This window comes from Sminthopsis crassicaudata, chromosome 4 (assembly GCF_048593235.1).
Source record: "Sminthopsis crassicaudata isolate SCR6 chromosome 4, ASM4859323v1, whole genome shotgun sequence".
Classification (NCBI taxonomy): Eukaryota; Metazoa; Chordata; class Mammalia; order Dasyuromorphia; family Dasyuridae; genus Sminthopsis; species Sminthopsis crassicaudata.
The window spans coordinates 228,550,848-228,572,462 of NC_133620.1; the positions used below are offsets into that span (position 1 = coordinate 228,550,848).

Below are 21,615 nucleotides of genomic sequence, written 5' to 3' on the forward strand. Positions count from 1 at the left end.
TTTGAATAGAACAGAAGATGAGTACTCAACATGGTGATGGTCTGAATCACATAGTTGTTGCTTATTTGACTATAGGCAATTTGACAACTTGCAGTTTTTTTCAGTGGAGCCAGAAAATCTTTTAAGAATGAAAACTATCACACAATTCTCTCATAAAAATTAACAATTGTTCTGAGATTCATCTTGCTGTCTTCCAAATCAGTAAATACAAATGTTTAAATATGAGTTCTGTTACTATTATTGAACCTTTGTTCCCAAACCAAACATAAAATAATTAAAACATAAGATGCACAATATCAGAAATTTTGATATACTTATGTGCTTATTAACTAATGTTTTTTTAATGTCTCCTTAATATAGTTAAAAAAAAAAAAAAGTTGACTTGAATTATTCAAAAGAATTCTATTCTTACTCAAGTTTCCTCAGTTACCCATAAAAAATGGAGAAGAACTTAAGGCCCATCTCCCTTTGCCTTCATCAAAATAGCCTACACTTAAGTCTCTGAAGAAAACCTTCCTCCCTGTTTACCTCTCTTGCACTTGTTGAAATCCAGACCTGGGTATGGCTGTGAGTATCTGGTCCTGATGTGGCAGCTTTTGCTGCCATATCACAAGCATCAAAGAGCCACCCTCACCTGATGCTTGGCCATCTCCAATCCCTCCAAAATCACTGTCTTAAAGTTCTCCTCCTTGTCCTGCGGAAGGAAAGAGGAAAACTCACAGCCTTTGATCCAATTCAAAATATTTCTGGCCATGAAGACCTTGTAGTTTGTAGTTAGTTAAGATGAGAAGATTCTTTCCACCAAAACAATTTTCTTATTCCTTCAATATGTCTTGGGCAACAGGCTAGCAAGTCATCCCTTAAATTGATCTAATTGTAAGAGATAATATAAAATGTGCCTGAGTGCCAAATATATCATACTGATACCTTATTGGCAAGAAAATCTGCTTATATTTCTAGACGTGATATCACAAGTAAAGAAATCCTATTAGCAATTAAAACTTTCTAAAAGGACGTTAAGTAGAATGATTCTACTTCTAATTCCTCTCAAACTCAGACCCTCCAATCTTTACATCCTCAACACTTTGAATTGTTCTTTGTGTCCTTACACTTCTGGGGAAAGAACAATTCAAATCTGTAAATGCTGCCTTTTTAGCAGCCACTCTTCCATTTTCACATGGTAGAATGAAGTTTGGAGCTGCTGCTTGAAAATGGGGCTCCAGAAGACTAGAAATGTTCTAATCTTCATATGCTGTAAACTGGAATTCATAATAGTACAAGATTTTTCACAAGTAGTCAATTTATGAAAGAATTTGGGTATTAGGAAAACACATTTTTTTAACATTCCAAAAATGTCAGTAGGTTTACAGGACACACTGATTAACACTTTATTTCATTATCTTTCTTTTGGTTTTTGAGCCAAGGATTATACTTAATTGGCCAAAATCAAATTATGGAATTTAACAAGAAAATCACTTAGGTGAACCAAAGAATAGATTTTGGAGGAGAAGGGGAATGTATCTCTTTACAGTATCATACATTCTTGGAGTTGCCCCTGCCCATTTTTTAAAAAATCCAGATCTGTGATTTCACTAATACAGAGAACTCCCTGATGAAGAAAGTCTTTCCCCAGTGCAAATTAGCAACAGATCTGCAACTTGGGAGTTTTAAACAATTGCCTGGAGTACTAAAAGATTCAAGTCCCCATGCAGAGACCCAATCAGTATATGGCACGTGTGGAGCCAGAAACCCATCAAGTCCTGGTTCTTGAGGCCAGCTCTTATTCCTCCTAATTTTTGATGTCTAAAAATTTTTAAGGTATATGGTTTACAAAATGCAATTTGGGTCCTATGCTTGGATATCTGGTGACTAGTATTATCTTTGTTTTTTCAGTCACTTTATTTCAGGCATACCACTTTAAGTGTAACTCAACTATTTTAGCAAATAATATGGTTCAAATTATTTAACTATAATAAAATCCTAGCATATATTTCCCACATGAATAATCTAATCTTACTGAAAAAAATCCCATAGAATTTTTATAACATTTCCTTCTGACAAAACCTTTTCAGTACCCAAATCAATTTCCCAACTCTCTACCCCCACACCCAGGATATACTTTGAATCTAGTTCACCTCTGTAGTTTCTAGACAGAAAACATTGTTTTCCTGGCCATTTTTTTTTTTTTTAAAGATTGCATACTATTTGGTCCTAATATGCTTGCATTTTCCATCATGTTTTCATTTTTGGATGGGCAACTTTTAAAGATACGTGAAATGATAAGTATATATTCAGTGAACAAATCCATGCTAATTAAAAAGCTCTTCAAGGCATCTTTTCAAGGTAATGTCACCATACAGAACTGTCATCATTTTAATGTTTCTTCTTCTGAAAACTGCTTTTCTGTTAATATTTTCATTTAGTATTTTTAGGACACTTTTAATGGATCCATCTTTTCCCCCCAATATAATTTTTTGCCTATGCTCATTTCATTTTGACACTTTTTTCCCCTTGAGATCTATCCCGAATCCTGAACCCCAATATTATTTTGAATTCAATAATATTAGTGGAATATTATGGAATTTTTATTTTATCATTTTTAAAGCTTCCTGTTCTTGATCTAATTATACATAATAATGAACAACAGATGTGATTATACCCTACAAATATTAAAATTGTGTGCATGTGCACTAATGTAAACAAATGATTCTTTTGCAATTTTATGAAGATGAAACCCGATTTGCTTCCTACAAACTTTAGTTGGTTTTACTCAATTTGTTAAAAAAAAAAAAATAATAATAATAATCCCCAAACCAATTTTTTTTAAAAGAAAAGTCATCTCAAAACTTATTTATCATTACAGTTCACTACAAGTTCTAGATAAAGCAAAAACAAAAACTGAAATGGGTCTACAGTGATATCCTAAGAGTATTTTAAAATGTGGTTAAAGTCTCATAGGCAAATTCTACCACAATAATACTTTATTAAAAGACCAATATTCCTTCCCCTGCCATTTCGTTAGTAAAACTGGGCTATACATACAAAAGACAGTTTTGTATTCTATCAATGTTGCTTGACTTTGGGAGTGAACAATATTTGATAAGGCACCCAGTTTCTCCTAAAATCTATAAAGCCATTAATTGCTATTATATTTGTCTGAATATAGGACCACACTTTCTTCCTGTCCTCAAGACTCGATCCGATTTGTACATCTGAGAACAATTTAGGATAATATACTATTTTTAACTGTTTATACATTTTTTCCATTTAATGGAGCATTCTTAGCTCTTAACTCATATCTGACCCAATAAAATATTTTAGTATATGTAAAGTTACAAAACCAGAAATTAGAACAAGAAAAAGTTACCTTCACCCTTTTCCGGAGGAGTTTTGCTAATCGTACTACATAAGGTTTAAATTCCCGTTGATGTGTACCCTGTCTTCTAACTTCCAAACCAGAATCATCTGAGGCTTCTGGAATGAAGGCCCAGCGATACCTGTTCATAAAAGAAAAATGAAAAAAATCAATGTAACAACTCATTAATAACTTTCAGGCTTACAAACTATTTTTTCACAATCCCATTTTACAGATTAGGAATAGATTCAATAAAATGATTCAGCAAAATTAAATCATTTGCTTATTGTCTTGTGGCAAGTAAGCAACAGAGCTATGATTCAAACACACATATCCTGATGCCAAATTCAGTATCCTTTGTACTCTAATGTTTCTTCTTCCTGCCCCAAATTCATTTGACAGGAGTTCTTAACATTTTTTGTGTTATGGACTCATCTGGAAATACATAAAAGACATGGGGTTCTTTTTAGAATAATATTTCTACATGCGCAGGATTATAAAGAAAACCAACTATAATAAAGTAGCTATCAAAATACTTAAAATTGAAAAAAGAAAAAAGTAGTTAACAAACCCCAGGTTTAGGATGGTTCAAAAACACTGAGTCTCTGACTCCCTGGCAAAAAGATCCCCAAAATGATTAGGAAATATATAAAGTGATTTGTGTATAAATTGTTGGAGAGTAAAGTCTACTATATGGAAATATAGTTTTATTATAGTTAAATGTCCCATGAAACTCAGATAACCAAATATACATTTTCTGCTTACATTATGAAGCTATTTTAGAAGAATTTATATTCTTTTAAAGAACAGCACATTTTTTGGCCCTTTATATATAAGACACTATATAGGGAAGTTTGTTTTTCAATCTGCTCACCCTAATATAATCACATCAATCTTTTAATACCAACAAACATGCACTAAAGTGTTCACAGAGGTTCATGGTACTGTGCTAGGCATTAGAGACAGAAAAAAAGACAAGTAAAACATTTCTTGTCCAGAAAGGGCTTATATTTTACTGTGGTAAAAGGATGAAAAGATGGAACTTTTCTGGAAGCAAGGAGATAACAACTTTTTACACATCAAAAAAAAAAAAAAAAAAAGGTTCTACTATCAAGATTTCGACTTATATATTAAATACTTTTCAAAAAGTCTTAGAAAATCTTAGGGTAAAAAACAAACAGTTCATTCTGCTTTTACTTACATCTGAAACTGAGGAAGATTTTCAGATGGTAATGCCAGAGCCAAATCCAAAAATTTGCAAGCAGAGAGGTAAAGGTTTAACCATCGCTGGCTGTTGTATGAAGTTGAAAAACCATTGCCTCCTGTGTATGTGGTCTCCAGACCAGCTACAGATGGTCCTGAAGTTCTAAGTCAGGGAAAGTGACAGTCATCAACTGTATCATAACTGGTTTTTGGAAAAAGTTTTCATTTGTATTTTGTTTAAAAGAATAGAAAAGGTATTCACATCATGTACCAATGCCAACAAAAAAATTATGGTATACAGCTACTATTATTTGACTGGCTTTGTCAATAATTGACATGGTCAAGTGAATTTTGCTGTGCTAAATTAAAAAGTTTTGTTAAATCCTAAGAATACAAATTTCGCAAGTGGTTATAGTTACACATGCAAAATGGTGAAGTATAAATTGCAAATAAAAAACATGAGAATCTATATTCTAGTTTGCTAAATATAGTTTTCTTAGGCAACAAATGTGATATTAATTATTATAATGTAATAGTGCTGGGAGATGGGCCTAAACGTGTCTTTTGGGCTATTTGGGGGGAAAAAAAAAAAAAAAAAAAAAAAAAAGTCATATAATAAGGTTTCCAAGGAATTATCTTATCAATGGGATAGTATAATTAGTAATGATGAATTATAATTAAATATCATGGTTCACTATTTAGAACCATGTTCATGTACTTAAAATCTTGATGGCATGAATTGTGATTACCTCAGTCATAAAAGTTAGGGAGATCTATATTCAGATATGACTATTCGTGAGTCCTGTAACTGGAACAAGAATTTACATAGCTGCATTTATTAAAAGGCAAGGAGAGTTCTGGACTTGTCAAATGAAAGACTTTTGTGTAGTTTCCATTTGTTTAGTAAAACTGAAAGTGATTTCGGGCTAATAAACTGCAAGTAACCACACCTACTTTGAAATATCTTCATCAGCGCTGAGTTCCTGTTCCATCAGTAAAAACACCTGCACCTGAAGACCAAACAAATCAGGTGAAATGTTTTCATTTCATCAAATCCTACTATCAAATAATCATCATGCTTTAGGGCACATATTTCCTAATGTTTGGGATAAATTTCCAAGTTCTTTTTAACTATATTTTATTTTTTCCATGTGAGAAATTGCAAATATTTTTGAGTGTGGAACCACAAACTGATGCTAAAGATGAAAATGGCCTTTCTGCTGATGTCACTGGGTGAAATTGAATGAACAAAGGAACTAACCTAACATCACTCGCGAGGAAAGAAAAACTACTTTTGGAGAAATGCAAGGAAATAAATATTTTCAAATGGAGATGAGATCTACTTCAGTTTCAGATGAAACTAAAGAACAATTAGATCAGATCTAAGACATAAAGGGTGATAATGGCTATGGCATTCTGCTTAAGTATTAAACTTGATGCAGAAATGGAATTTGACATATTTAAATTCAAAACAGTAATAGGTATGGCTGGAGTTAATTCTATGCTGAAAGTATTAACATACAGATATGGCTAGCTCTTTCCATTTCAGCTTTCAAAACCAACAACTTACTAGTTCAGTGATCATAGTTGGCCAAAGTGAGGTAAGGTGCTGGGGAGACATTCTTAAAAGTAACACTCTGAAAAACAGGAAAACTTGAGAGTGAAGAGTGGGCACCTGAGGCAAACGGAGACTTTCTACCAATCTTTCTGGAAGAGAAAAGCAAGACAAAGGATTTCTTATTGCGGGATAATTTTGCTCATTATTCTCCCCCATCTAATGTAGTCAGTTGCCATTAAGGGCTTTCTTTATCAAATGACAAAGACATGTCTATGACTGACTTCTGCAAAAAGAGAAAACCATGACCTGGCAGGAAAGTTGCCTTCTCCAAGGAGATCTCCTCATCCCCACACCCATATTTAGTCCTAAGGCAGGTTACAAACATCCTTTTGGCATAAGCAGCTCAAAAGATGAGGGTAATTTTTCAATTGAGTCAGGAATATGTGAAACATGAACTCCAACATGCAGCTTCTACAAGTGAGCTGGCCCAGTGAAGTGATAAAGAGGATACAAAGTTAATTATTTTCTAGACAAATGGAGAGTCTAACAAATATGTATTTGATGAAAATGGTTTTGCAGATAGCATTTCTGCAGAGCTGCAAAATTATCAAACCTCAAAAACACTAGCATCTCTTTATAGCAAAAATTTGGTGCTCATATATTACCAACTTTCAATAAAATCCTAATAGTAAATAAATATATCCTTCATGCAATGCTATTAGAATGTCTCAAGCAGGGGGCAGCTAGGTGGCACAGTGGATAGAGCACCAGCCCTGAATTTAGGAGGACCGGAGTTCAAATCTGATCTCAGACACTTAACACTTCCTAGCTGTGTGACCCTGGGCAAGTCACTTAACCCCAGCCTCAGGAAAAAAAAAAATGTCTCAAGCAATTCCACTTCCCTCCCAATATGTTCCCGAAATCTTCTTAACTTCACACTTCACAACAATGACTGTAATCTTGTATATAAAGATGATTTCACATAGATTTCTACCCTGGGGAAATTTTTCTGTAAGGGATAATAAATTACAAAAAGCACAAGGAAAAAAATAAGTTTTCCACTAATTACCTTGTATATCTGGAAGGTATTTCTGATACTGGTCTATTTCACTGCTAAAAATAGCAAATGCTAATCTTTTTAAGAGCATGGCTCTCTGTTCTAGCTCCACATCCCTGTTGGCAAAGAGATTGAGTGAGCTGCTTTGAGCCACAGCTACTCGTGCTGAAAAAGAAAACATGCATAAACATTAAACAGAAACAAGAAGACAAATGCACTAGATTACCTAGCAATGTATAAGATGATAGCAACAGTGTGCAGGAAGAAGATACAAAATTCAGAAGAGACAAGTAGACAAAGATCTACAAAAAATAGTAAATAGTCCAAAAGTATAAGATGCACAAAGATAAAAGTAGGAACCTCAAATAAACAAGGGAAAAGGATTTATCAGGAGGGGGAAATGGTGGATAAAATTAATTAAAGCTCCTAGCAATACTATGGATTTTGCAATGTTCTTTAGATGATCTCCAAAGGCCTTAAATCTATAGGATAAGGATTTCAAAATTCTCACTTTGCAGTTGGGGAGCTTGCGACTAGTCCAAAATTCTCTTGATCCTAGTTAGAAATCTTTTCACTGGTTGCTCTCAATGAAAAATCATGATAAAAACACTTAATAAACTATTAACATCCACACAGCTTTTAAATTTCTTCAAAGCATTATACATATATTATAGTATGTGATCTAATTTAAGAATAACTATACTTTCTATGAAATAGGCAGTATAGTTATTATCCCCTTTTTATAGGTGAGGAGATTTAGACTGAGAAGTTAAAGAGTGTTTCACAGTTCCACAGTTAATATCAGAGGCTTATTCAAATCCCACTTAACCCACTACTCCATGATACTTCTTAAAAATAGCAAATGATAATTGTTTTAAGATAGTGCAGTGGAGAGAGTACTGGACTTGGAGTCACAAAAACATCAGTTTAAATCCAGCTTTAGATACCACCTGTCTGCCCTTAATTTCAACCTGTTTCCTTTTTTGTAAAATTAGAATGATGATAGTAATAGTATCAACTTGTAGGAGTACTGTGAGAATTAAATGAAAAAATATATGTAAATGCTTTGCAAACTTTTAAAGTGCCATGTAAATATTAGCTATTATAATCTGGCTTCACTTTTCTACTGGCAAAAAGACTGAAGTACTTAAAACCATAGCTTCTTGCGATCTGCAGGCATTTTGGTGTGCACCCATGTGGGCTGGCTACTGAATAATCTTTACTTCATTCAATTTGGTATTTTTCAGAACAGAGGGGTGAACAATGAGGACTATGCACATGCAGGAAGGATATTACTCTATTCTATTTGTCTACAATACTTACTCATTAAATCTCTAAATGTTGTTTTATCATGTGTCATCAAGTTGTCCATAATTGCTCTCCAACTAAAAGAGACAAGGATTATAAAGTGTAAGAAAATAAAAGACATTTTGGGGAGTTTCGATGAAATTTCTGATTTATTGGATTTGGGCTGACAACTTAGAGGCCAGAACATCTGGTATAGGTAAAGCCCAGCAAAGTTGATAAAAGGAAGGTTATGACTTACTGATTGACACAAGAGGCATCCATTTGGAAGAAACTGGGATCCATAAAGAGATCAAATGCTTCTTTTTTCCATGCTCTCCGTGTATACTGATAACCACTAAGACTGCTAAGTAGCTGAACACAGGCCCGATAACTGGGTGCATTATGGGCACTTGAAAGGGGGGAAAAAAATCAATTAAATATGCAAGTTGTAGTTTAGTTACTGCATTTAGTTACAATTATAGTCACAAATAGTTAAAAAAAAATTTGCAAAGAAATGAAAAATATCTCAATGCAAAAGAATGTATTAAGTGCCTACTATATGCTGGGCACTGTGCTATACACATTTTTAAGTCTCACAATAAGCATGGTAAGTGGGTGCTGTAATTATCTCCACTTCACAATTGAGAAAACTGAGGCAGAAGTTACGTGATTTGCCCAGGGACAGAAGTAGTAAGAGTACAAAAATGGATATGAAATCAGGTCTGCTTGACACCAGGCCAAGAACTATTATCCACTGTGCTACCAAGTTGTTTTAGATAATAAAAATAATAGAATCAATGTCCATAATTTAATGAACAAAACAAAAGTGGCCATAAGAGAACAACTTCTTTCCATTTTCTCAAAAAAATTTTTAAGATTTTTATGCCATATATCTAAAGAATAATAGTACCTGTGATTTCGGAGGTAGGGCACAACATAATGCATAATATTTACAAGTAACGGAATGACTCTTTCTTTTTCATCACTATAGAATACCATATCCAGAAGATGAGCAAGAACCTACAAAGCATAAGAATCAAAAAAAGTGTGATCTTATGAGCTGAAACGATACTATATTATATTAGCCTTAAAAGTTCATTAGTTAAATAGGACTCCTACCTATTCCCTGCTCCCTCCCAAAGGAAAAAAAAAAAAAAAAAAAAAAAAGGACTTTAACATACATTATTTTCTTTTTTACTTATCATAATTTTGTGAAAAGGTACAGACAACCGTTCCTAACTGAGATATTGGGAAGCAGAGGTTTAGAAATGTTAAATGAGCCTACCAAACCAGTAGGCTCAAAAAATAAGCTTTTAAAAAAAAAAAATAGGGCCATGCTACTACTTCACCATATAATGTAAACACTATCATTTAAAAGAATTTTATGTACTAAAGAATACAATAAACATAGTGTAATTAAGTGAAGGTAATATTTAAGAAGCTAAATAAAAATTATAATTTAAAATTTTACTTAAACTAGATAATCCTATTTATTGAAAACAGTGCAAAATGGTTTTTAAAAGAAAGACATTAAGTAACAGGAGCCTTATTTATCATCAGCAGTAATGACAGCACCTTAAAAGTCATACAGGATTAAATTCAATACAGAAAATTTACCTCAGAAAGTAATGTCAGGGCATGAACACTATACACAGAAGGAGTTATATTTGATGTTTCCATAGCAGGTGACAACATATCTAAATAAAACAAAAGGTAAGCATAATAATAATAATACATTCATTCAAAACAGAAGTCACAAGGATGACTATGGAAGCAAACCTAAAATAATTCTTAGTCTACTTACTGAATTCTTAAAAAAATATATCAAATAGAAGCTAAATTGTTTTTGTGTAATACCTTCCACATCAGATTCCAGATTGGTGCCATCTACCATAATTTTGGGGGAAGCTTTAACCTCCAAATTTCGACGTAACCATGTAGTCTGTTCCAAAGAAGAGCCAGCAATTGCACCGATTGCATCTACTATTTTGTGAGTAACATCCTAAAGAAATAAATACAAATAAACTTGAAAAAAAAGAAAATTAATGCCCTTGATACATCTAATTACACAAGTTTTTTGTGTTCAAATTTTTTATGTAAAAAACTGTTTTAATAATAGCCTATAGTATCATATATTCATAGTATATAATTTCGGTTTTCATGACATTTAAGAGTTTAAAAAAAAAAAAAAAAAGACTTTGATAGGTGAGCATAGTACCATAATAAAACTAAGGGAAACTAAAGAAAACTAGGGGTTGGAGAAATTAAATTATTTGCCTAAGAACCTACAGATATTAATAGGTAATCAGGAGCAGGTCTCCTAACTTTCCATTCAGGTTTCTTTTCCCTTTACTTTTTATTCAACTGCATTTAATTAGAAGTGATTTGGAAAAAAAAAAAAAAAAAAAAATCAACAAAGTGCAATCAGACATAATAACTTACCTGAAGGTCTCTTTGGTCTTTTTTATTTTCCAAATTAGGATTTTTCATAATGAATTCATTCAGAACTCTAAAAATATGCCAGACAGAAAAAGAATATATTAAAGAAAAACTGGATAAAATTGAATTCCCCTGATACCTATGAACTAATGCAAAGTGAAATAAGCAAAACCAAGAAGACAACATTCACAACTACAACACTATAAATAAATAAAATAAACAAATAAATAAATAAAACTTGAAATGGAAGGTTGTGTAATAGTGACCAAGTTCTTGGCCTCAAATAAGAGAAAATATAACTTCATTTCTTTGCAGAGACAGAGGCCTGTGGGTATATAACAAAACATGCAGTCACACTGATGTAGTTAGTTTTGTTTAGTTCTATAGGACATTTTATTAGATATGACCTTTTTTCTTCTTTTAAAATTCTGTTACAAAGAATGGCTTGGGTAATGAGGGTGTGGAGGAAGCCTTCCCGGAGTAAGGCTAGTCATTCTTCATTATCTTTGTTCAACAAGGAAATAAAAGATCCAAGACTTTTGTCAGTTTAGCTGTCCAGTTAGCTCATTCTAGAAGAAACAAGTTTGCTTAATTTAATTTCTAGTTACTACTCCCAATATCCATAAAGTATCCTATGATGAGAAAAAGGGAAGATATAATAGTTTCATACCTACCACTCAGAAATAAATATATTAAATACGTACATCATCTTTATTAAGAGAAAATATTTTCAGTAAAACTGCTTACCCAAGGATGAGAAACTGTCCTGGAGCCGGTAGGCTCAGCTGTATGGAATCTTTAAGAAGAATCAGCAATGATGTCCAGCTATCCACCAAACTGGGTACTGGAATCCTATAAAACAAGTATAGCTTTTTAAATAAAGTCACACCAAACTTTTATCTTGTTCCCATTATTTCTGTGACAAGCTTGTTAACTACTTCCTCTAAAAAATCCCGATTTTTTTTTTCTAAACATGGATCCAATTCAGAACTCTTAAAAACAATATATTCTCTATTATTATTTTAAAAAATTGAAATATCAAATTTGAAAATTTCTAAGAATTTTAGAATGTCTTGCTATGGAACTCAGAATAATAAATTTTATTACACATTTGAACTTCGCAAGTAAACTCAAATTATACATCTCAATTTAGTCACTTGATATCACATTCACCTACTATTTCCTACCCTAATCTTTCCATTTCCCTTTTATATTAGCTTCTTCACCTATAAGTCTCCACATCAGCATAGGGAAGGTTGACTGTCTATCCAGAATACCCTTCTCTCACCTGCAAAGAAATTAAGATTATCTTTGTTTAAGCTTTACCTTAAACTTACCTTCTTATTATATATGTTCATATCTTAAGAAGCCTTTAATCTATATTGCTATTTATTAAAATTTATACATAACTTTACAGTTAGTATGCTTTATAAGAGATTATAAAAAATAACAATGGATTTAGGAAGATTTGTTGTATTAAAGATCTTGGAAGTATTTCATACACAAGTATAGGTTATGAATCTTTGCTCATCATCAATAAGAACAAAAATAGAATTACTACAATTTATACGGATCAGTTACAGAAAATTAATGGAAACATTTCTTCCCAATAGCTATCTGTCCAGTTATCCCAACATTGTAACAGAACGTTAGTACTACTTCAGTAGTGATTCAGGTCTTAAATATTTTGCAAAAATTTCAGTTTTCCCAAAGTCATCTCTCTTATACCCAATTCAATCTTCCACATAATTGGACTTGATTATGAAAATTATGAGTAACAGGAAAAGCAGGAGAGGGTTAGAAAGCACAGAACAACAAAGATTCAAATTTCCTTTCTCTTATTTCTCTGCTAGAAAAGCAGTAAGAAAAAAATCTTCTTACCTTTGAATGTAAGCATAAAAAAACTGTAGCATGCAGACTTCCAAAGAAAGATGTTTCTGAAAACAGAAGAAATCTGTTTCACTCTAAAGAAAGGCACTGCCTTTGTCTTTTCATTAATAAACTGTAGCACTTATCACACTGTCTTGAGTTTTAAGAAAAATGGTCAGTAAATTATTTTTCTCCTTTATTTTATTTAAATGTTTTATTATATTTTCTTTTTAGTTTTTAGCTTTCCCTCTTATTCCAAAAAATATAAACATCTCTAGTACTAAGTACTGGATATACATATGTGTGTGTGTGTGTGTGTGTGTGTGTGTGTGTGTGTGTGTGTGTGTGTGTGTGTGTGTATAGAAAGATGGACATAACATAGATAGTGTGGAAGGGAGTTTTCTTTTCTTTTTCTTGCTGAGGCTGGGGTTAAGTGACTTGCCCAGGGTCACACAGCTAAGAAGTGTTAAGTGTCTGAGACCAGATTTGAACTTGAGTCCTCCTGAATTCAGGGCTGGTGCTCTATCCACTTCACCACCTAGCTGCCTCTGGGAGTTTTCATTCTAAAAGAATTTGGTAACTCACATTTCTTTCTGTAGTAGTTTAAGGTTTAAGGTTTGGTCAATGCCAAGAAGCTTGATGGAATGGAAAGAATATATGATTTATTGTCACTTAATTCAAATCCTGGGCTAACCACCCACCATCTCTGTGAGCTTGATTAGTCACTGAAACTTCTTTGGGCCTGTTTCCTTATCTATAAAAGGAAGAGGTTAGGCTAGATAACCTCTAAAGTCTCTGCTAGTTCATTTTCTATGATACTAGTAGGCAATTAACATAACTTTTCCCCCCAGCAAGTATTCTTTATAAAGCTTTGAATAATCTTAATTTCTTAAAAGAAGGAGATCAGGAATGAAATGCATTCAAGAAAAGTAGCAGAAGATGAAAGAAATGGAAAGTGCTTACTTTGTGTCAGGAGCTATGCTAAACACATTACAATTACTATCTCATTCGATTATCATGAAAACCCTTAGAAGTATATGTTATTTTTATCCCCATTTTACAGAATGGGGAAACTGAGGCAAAAAATGGTTTAAGCAACTTGCTCAGGGTCACACAGTTAATAAGTGTCTGAAATTATATTTGAACTCAAATCCTTGACTCTTAGTATGGGACCTAGCTGTCCTGTTCAAAGCAAAACAGTTATAAAGAAAAAAAAATTCCTGTAACAAATATGAATAGTTGAGCAAAATAAATTCCTCCAATGATTGAAAACACATGTGTGTCTCATTTTGTATTCTAACTCTCTATCATAGATGGCATGTTTTAGCATCAGTTTTTTTGGAATCATGATGGGTCACTGCAGCAATAATTAAGACTTTTAGAGTTGTTTGTTTTTTGTAGTATCATTATTATTATGTAACTATTTTCCTGCTTTTGATCATTACATTATTCATTAGTCCATAAAGATCCTCAAAACTGTTCATTTTTACAATACTGATATTATAACATACATTTTTCTTCAGGGTCTATTTACTCCATTTTGCATCAGTATACAAAAGTCCTTTCATATCTTTTCAAAATCATCTGTTATCTTTTCTTACAACACAAAAAATAGTAATCTCACATTCATGCAATTAAACTTATTCTGACATTCCTCAAATGATAGACAACACTTTAATATCCAGATTTTTTTTTTAATTCTTTGTCACCACAGAAATAGAGCTGCTATAAATATTTTTGTACATATTTTTTTTTCTTTCATTGATCTCTTTTGGGTACAGGCCTGGCAGTGGTAAACTGTGTAAAAGGGCATATACTATTTAGGAATCTTTTGTGTATAGTTTTACATTGTTTTCCAGAATGGTTATACCAATACAGAGGTTCACTAACAATGCACCAATGTGACTGGTTTCCAAGCTGCCCTCCAACATTTACCAATTTCTCTTGTCATCTCTGCCTCACTTATGGATGAGAGATGGAATCTCAGAATTGCTTTTATAGGCATTTCTCCAAATTAGTCAAGATTTGGAGTACTTTTTCACATGGCTATGAATAGTCTGGTTTTCATCCCTTGAGAACTGACTAATAATTAGAGAAATTGGCTGCAAAGATTATTTCCCCAGCTATTTCTCTCTTAAATAATAGTTTTATTACATTTTTTCATGAAAAAACTTTAAATTCTTTGTAATCAAAATTATACTTTTCATTGTTTCTTCTTGACTTACATTCCCTCAATTTCTTTTTGTTTTATTGCTATACCAAATATTTTGGCTAGTTTGGGGAATTTAAATGGTGATAATGAAGAGTATATAAGTTTTCATTGTATCTTCACTACAAATAATGATAGCTCCTAGTTTTAGACATGTTATTTATTATTTTAAATATGGCCTATTTATTCCTATGACTGCTGGTGTTTTTCATAGAAATGGGTATTTTGTCATAAACTTGTTCTTTACCTAGTGATACAATTACATGATTTTTATTGGTTTTGTTATTAAAACGGTTAAAATTGGGGGAGTTTTCCCACTATTAAACCAATCATGCATTTCCAGGAAAATCTGGTCATAGTGTATAATTGTGATATACTGTTTTTAGCCTCTTTGCTAATATTTCAATTTTTAAAATATCTATGTTCATTAAAAATATTGGTTCATAGTTTGCTCTTTCCATTTTGAATGTCTGATAGAATTCACTTGTGAATTCATTTGGCCCTGGAGTTTGTTTGTTTTTTAAAGACATTTATTTATGATATTAAATTTCTTCTGAAATTGAGTTGTTTAAATTCTCTATTTCTCAATCTGTTAATTTGGGTGTTTTATAATTTTGGTAAATATTTAATTCATCTAAATCACAGATGTTGTCTGGATATAAGTGGGAAGATAGTTTCTAATAATAATCTCTTTTGTTGCAACTTCTATTTCATGTATCATTACTGCTAATTTGGTTTTCCTCTTCTTTTTAATCAAATTAGGTAATAGTTTATCTATTTTACTGTGGCTTTTCCCTCCAATAGTCTTTAATTAGTTAATTCAATGTTTTTGTTGTTTTTAATTCTACTGATTCCTTGAAATTTTAGACTTTTTATTTTTGTCATTTAATTATATATTATTTACTTTACTGTCTTCTTCTTATAGTCTATTATTAGCATGTCAGAAAATATTAACACCAAGTCTAATTAGAAAAATATTTCCATGACTATTTACCATCCTCTCTTGGTTTATAAAGCACATCCACTCCAAAAAGCTTCCAAAAGATTTATTTCAAACAGTAATATGCTGATAACTCTTGATCAATAACTTCAATTTAATTCATGTTCAAAATATGTTATTGAATTTACCTATCTATTTAAATTTAAAACCAGCTAGAAGAATAGCTTGCTAATATAAATTAAACATAACAAGTCAAAGGTTACAGAAAGATATGAAAATAACTTCTGAGGCACTAAAAGATATTTTAGTAAGACGATCAATAATCAATAAAAAAAAAAATTCCTTTCTTCTAGCATGGGCAACCTCTTCTCTTTTAGCCAAAACTATTCTTGCCAAGTGCTTCCTGCTGTTGCTAAAAGGACACAAGGGTCTATTTGGCTCAAAAATATTTAAGAGTGTCATATGAATTCATAGTTTGATTCTTTAGATGAAAAATATAACAGGAGAAAAATAAAATAGGTTTCTTAGGTTCACTGTCTTCATTTCTTCAGGTCTGCAGCTGAATTTTCTTTGGTTTGGCCAGATTTATATAGATTTGTTAATTTTACAAGTTTCATTCATTTACCCTCATGTAAGGGTTGGTATCAGTTAAGACAGGAAATTGAGTTTCAAGAACAAATGGCAGCAAAGCCACAAAGTTATTAAGGGAGGGTAAGGCATTGTCTACCCCTGTACCTTCCTCTGCCCTATCACATAGTATCTGATGACCATCCTTAAAAAAGGTTCTGTTCTCTGAGCATAGAGACTATGTTGTTTTTCATCTCATAACTAAGTTCTCACCTCATATAGTACCTCACATTTTTCTAACTAGAAAATACTGTTTAGCACAGAAACTTTAACAGCCTATAGCAGTGGTCTCTTAAGTTTTTTTGACTGTATAGTGTATCAGGAATAAATTTTTGAACATCACCTCCGGTATGTATATAAAATAATGCATTTATAAATTTTTTATATATACATATGCAGTACTATACTGATTATATGTACATTATAAAACATAAAAATAAAAATTAGTGAGCATTTATTAAGTATCAACAATATGTTAAGCACTACATGCTGCAGGTACAAAAGAGGGAAAAGCCAGTTTTTACCCATAATGAGTTCACAATGTAATAGAAAATGATGAGAAAAAGATGAAACAAAATCAACAGGAAGCCACTAGAGTAGGAGAGTAATATAGATAGACTTTAGCTTTAAGAAAAGTCTTTTGGCAGGTGTATGAAGGATTTGCAGTAAGGTGAAACTTGAGGCAGGGAGAACCATTAGAAAGCTATTGCAATAATACAAGCAAGAGGAGATAAGGGCTTGCACTAGGAGTGGTGACTCTGTGATTAGAGAGAAGAGAACAGAAGTGGGAGATGTTGTTTAGGTAGAAATGATGTGTTTTGGCAACAAATTGGATTATATTAGGTGAAGGAGAGTAAGCAGATATCAAGGTTCGAAGGAGAATCCCAAACTAGTCTCAGGCTTCAACATAGAGTACGCAGCCGGCCCTGAGTGAACAGGACAAACGATTTGGACAGATGAAATGGAGAAGTTCAGAAGCAAGAGAGGTTTGGAAAGGGGTAGATCTCATGTAATGAGATTTTTGATGCAAATTACTCATCCTGTATGACTTATTCAAAGCTACTCAAAATAAAAGGAGGGGAGCCAGAGTTGTCACTCACAGTTACATCTTGGCACACAAAGCTAGCATCCAAGGGGCAACTGCTACAGCAACAAGTTAATCTGATGAGTTATAGGAGGACAGATTTTCCAAATAGCACTTGGACAACTCCTTCTATGGATGCCTAGGATTAAATATCCTGAAGAGCAAATGCCCAGCTCAACATTGGAAGATTAGGGAGCTTCTTACAGCAAAGGTAATCCTTATAGTAGGAGAAAACTGGAGATAAAGCCTATGAATAGTTATTATAAGGGGGTAGGATATAACTCACCTTCCCACACTCAAAATGATCATATATTCCTTGGAATTAGCTAGGCCTACTTTGGAGAACACTGTTCTACAGCATTTCTGAAAGAGAATTAATACCACAAAGCATCATTTTTCATACCTTATCCTTGACAATGGCTGGTGGCTGCTTCAAAACTTCCTTTACTGTTTGAATAACTGTTTCAGTTCTCATGACACTAATTGAGCGGACCAGTTCAACTAGCAAAAGTTGTTCTTCACTGGCTGCAGGAATGACCTGAAAAGGATGACATAACACTAGTTTTAGACTATCAACTGTCTGAAATCAGAGATTCTCCCCCACAAACTATTCCGAGAGCACTGGAATAGTACAGAGGGTGCTTAATACATTGCAACTATTGAATCAATCTGGCCTTACCCATGCAAGCTATGGTCCCTTATTCTCTTCTTCACCCCCTCTACCTCCTTGCAAAACTCCTAATTTCCTCTTAACTGTACAAAGATGACAAACTCTCAACTGTCTTCCCTATTTCCAATTTCTCCCAATTAGAAAACACTTCCACTTTAATTTTTTCATATTATACTTATATGTGTACATGTGGCAATCTCCTATCAATATGTAAACACCTTGAGGATAAGATCAGATTTGTTTTGTTTGTACTTTTGTATTTCCAGTTCCCAGAAGGATGCCTAGTAAACAGTAAATGTTTGTTGATTTCAATTGAATACTGTCCAATTTTAGTTCTATTACATTCTCATCAGATATAAAAGATGCCATCACAAACAGAAAAAATTTACTATAAATTTGTTCTTAGTTTTTTGTTTTTTGTTTTTTTTTAAACAAGAATCAGTGTATGTTATATTTGAAATCAGTAGAAAGTAGTAAACCACCTGTTTGGATATGTGATTTTTAATAGTTTTAACACTCCTACTTAATATATATACTGTAGTCAAAAGAAGTGGGCTAATTATGATGATAGGCTCTCAAAATACTTCAATAAAAAGAAAAAAAAAAAAAACCTATTTCTCAGAAAATGAATGGATGACTTTATTAACACACTTCTTTTCCATACATTGACCAATTTAGAGCCATATTTAGATACAAAACTAAAATAGTTTCCATAACAATGCAAAGAGGCCAGTTATACCTGCCATATTTATTACAATTATATTCAAGCAATCAGCTTAGTAAAATAAATCAATGTCCCCAAATTCCTATTATTGTTTTACTCCAGGATTAAAAAAAAAAATTTAAAGATGATTTAACTTTATTCAGTAGCTGCACCCTACCTAAATTTGATTGAAAAATGAGGTGAAATCTCAATAGATGCAGGAAAAAAACTTTTGACAAAGTACATCACCCAATCCAATTGAAAAAACTAGAAAGAATAGGAATAAAAAGGAGTTGTCCTTAAAATGATAAGCAGCATCTATATAAAATTATCAGCAAGCATTATTTGTAATGGGGAGAACCTAATCAAAGATCAGGGATGAAACAAGGATGTCCATTATTATCACTATGATTCAATATTGTGCTATAAAATGTTGGTTCTAGCAATAAAAAAAAGAAAAAGAAATTAAAGAAATTAAAATAGGAAATGAGATAAAGCAACCTCTCTTTGCAAATGATATGATGGTATACTTAGAGAATCCCAGACAATCATTTAAAAGCCTACTTGAAACAATAGCTCTACAAAGTTGCAGGATATACAATAAACACAAACCATCAGCATTTCTATATGTTACTAAGGAAGTCTAACAGCAATGAGACAGAACGATAAATTTCATTTAAAATAACTATAGACAAAATAAAACATTTGGGTGTCTACCTGCCAAGACAAATCAAGGAACTATATGAACACAATTACAAAACACTTTTGAGACAAATTAAGTCAGATGGAAAAATATCAAATGCTGATAGGTAGACTGAGTTAATATAGTAAAAATGACAATGTTACCTAAATTAGTCTACTTGTTCAGTGCCATCTCCAACTCCCCAAAAGTTATTTTATAGAGCTAGAAAAAATAACAAAATTCATCTGGAAGAACAAAAGACCAAGGGAATTTATGGAAAAAAAAGAATGGTGACCTAGAAGTACCAGACCTAAAACTCGATTATAAAGTAGCAGTAATCAAAATCATATGGTACTGGCTAAGGAATAGAATGGTGGATCCGTGGAATAAATTAGATACACATGACATAATAATTAATGACTATAGTAATTTAATGTTTGATAAATTCCCAAACTCCCAAAATCTGGGATAAGAACTATTCCACAACAATCGCTAGTAAAACTGGAAAACAGTATGTTTTACTCATACTCAAACTCAGCATACACCTACATCTCACACACCATACCAAAAAAGGTCAAAATGGATACATGATTCAGGCATAAGGGGGGATACTATAAACAAATCAGGAAAGCAAGAAATAGTTCATCTATCAGATTTTTGGAGAAGGGAGAAATTTATGGCCAAAAAAACCCCTAGAGAACACTATGAAGTGCAAAATGGACAATTCTGATTAAGTTAAAAAGTATTTGCACAAACAAAATGAACACAAACAAGATGAAAAAGGAAGCACAAAGCTGTGAAAAAATATTTATATCCAAGGTTATAAAGGCTTCATTTCTAAAATATAGAGAAAATTTATAAGAATATGAGCCATTCTCCAATTGATAAATGGTCAAAGGATATGAATAGACAATTTTCAGTTGAAGAAATTAAAGCCATTTCTAGTCTTTTGAAAAAAATGCTCTAACAACTCTGAAGGTACTACCTCTCAGATTGGCTAAGAAGAGATAATGATAAATGTTGGACGGGATATGGGAAAATTAGAACACTAATGCATTGTCGGTGGAGTTGTTGATCCAACCATTCTGGAAAACAATTTGGAACTATACCTAAAGGACTATCACACTGTGTATATACCCTTTGATCCAGCAGTGTTTCCACTGGGCTTGTATTCTAAAGAAATCATAATAGAGAGAAAAGGACCCACATGTACAAATAGCACATGTTTGTAGCAGCCCTTTTTGTGGAAAGAAAGTGGAAACTGAGTGGATGCCCATCAGTCGGAGAATTGCTAAATAAATTGTGGTATATGAATGTTATGGAATATTATTGTTCTATAAAAAATGATCAGTAGGATGATTTCAGAAAGGCCTGGAAAGACTGATATGAACTGATGCTAAGTGAAGTGAGTAAAATCAAGAGAACATTGTAAATAACAACAAAATTATGTGAATCAATTATGATGGACTTGGCTCTTTTCAACAATAAGGTGATGTTGGCCAATTCTAATATTCTTGTGATGGAGAGAGAGCCATTTGCATTCACAGAGAGGACTGTGGGGACTGAATATGGATCATAACATTGTGTTTTTCACCTGTTATTGATTGCTTGCTTGTTTTTTTCTTTCATTTTCCCCCCTCTTTTTGATCTGATTTTTCTTGTGCAGTATGATAAATGTGGACATATATTTGGAACAACTGCACATGTTTAACCAACCTATATTAGATTACCTGCTGGTTAGGGGAAGGAGGAGGGAGAAAAATATGAAACACAAAGTTTTGAACAGGTGAATTTTGAAAACTATCCTTGCATGTATTTTGAAAAATAAAAAGCTATTATTGAAAAAAATAAAATAAAATCATATCTTTCAGGTAAAAAAAAAGAAACACAATTTAAACAAAACAGTCACAGTAATCAATCTGTCTGGTGTAT

The 21,615-nt window shown here is 32.6% G+C and overlaps 1 protein-coding gene across 13 annotated transcripts in view; it reads right to left on the minus strand.

The window, feature by feature from the left end:
• The window catches only part of DOP1A (DOP1 leucine zipper like protein A), a 106,087-nt gene that overhangs the window by 2,956 nt on the left and 81,516 nt on the right, over positions 1-21,615 (minus strand). For 9 of the 13 annotated variants that reach the window (XM_074310413.1, XM_074310423.1, XM_074310421.1 and 6 more), the window contains 15 exons: positions 18,032-18,166; positions 12,781-12,836; positions 11,647-11,751; positions 10,903-10,969; positions 10,318-10,462; positions 10,078-10,157; positions 9,371-9,480; positions 8,720-8,869; positions 8,497-8,558; positions 7,186-7,338; positions 6,129-6,265; positions 5,513-5,568; positions 4,557-4,721; positions 3,368-3,497; positions 635-694 (listed from right to left, as the gene is read on the minus strand). In XM_074310413.1, coding sequence (XP_074166514.1) covers positions 635-694; positions 3,368-3,497; positions 4,557-4,721; positions 5,513-5,568; positions 6,129-6,265; positions 7,186-7,338; positions 8,497-8,558; positions 8,720-8,869; positions 9,371-9,480; positions 10,078-10,157; positions 10,318-10,462; positions 10,903-10,969; positions 11,647-11,751; positions 12,781-12,836; positions 18,032-18,166 — 1,611 coding nt within the window. Of the gene's footprint in view, positions 1-528; positions 695-3,367; positions 3,498-4,556; positions 4,722-5,512; positions 5,569-6,128; positions 6,266-7,185; positions 7,339-8,496; positions 8,559-8,719; positions 8,870-9,370; positions 9,481-10,077; positions 10,158-10,317; positions 10,463-10,902; positions 10,970-11,646; positions 11,752-12,780; positions 12,837-18,031; positions 18,167-21,615 lie in introns of all 13 variants that reach the window. The other 4 variants (XM_074310419.1, XM_074310420.1, XM_074310418.1 and 1 more) reach the window with 2 other exon arrangements.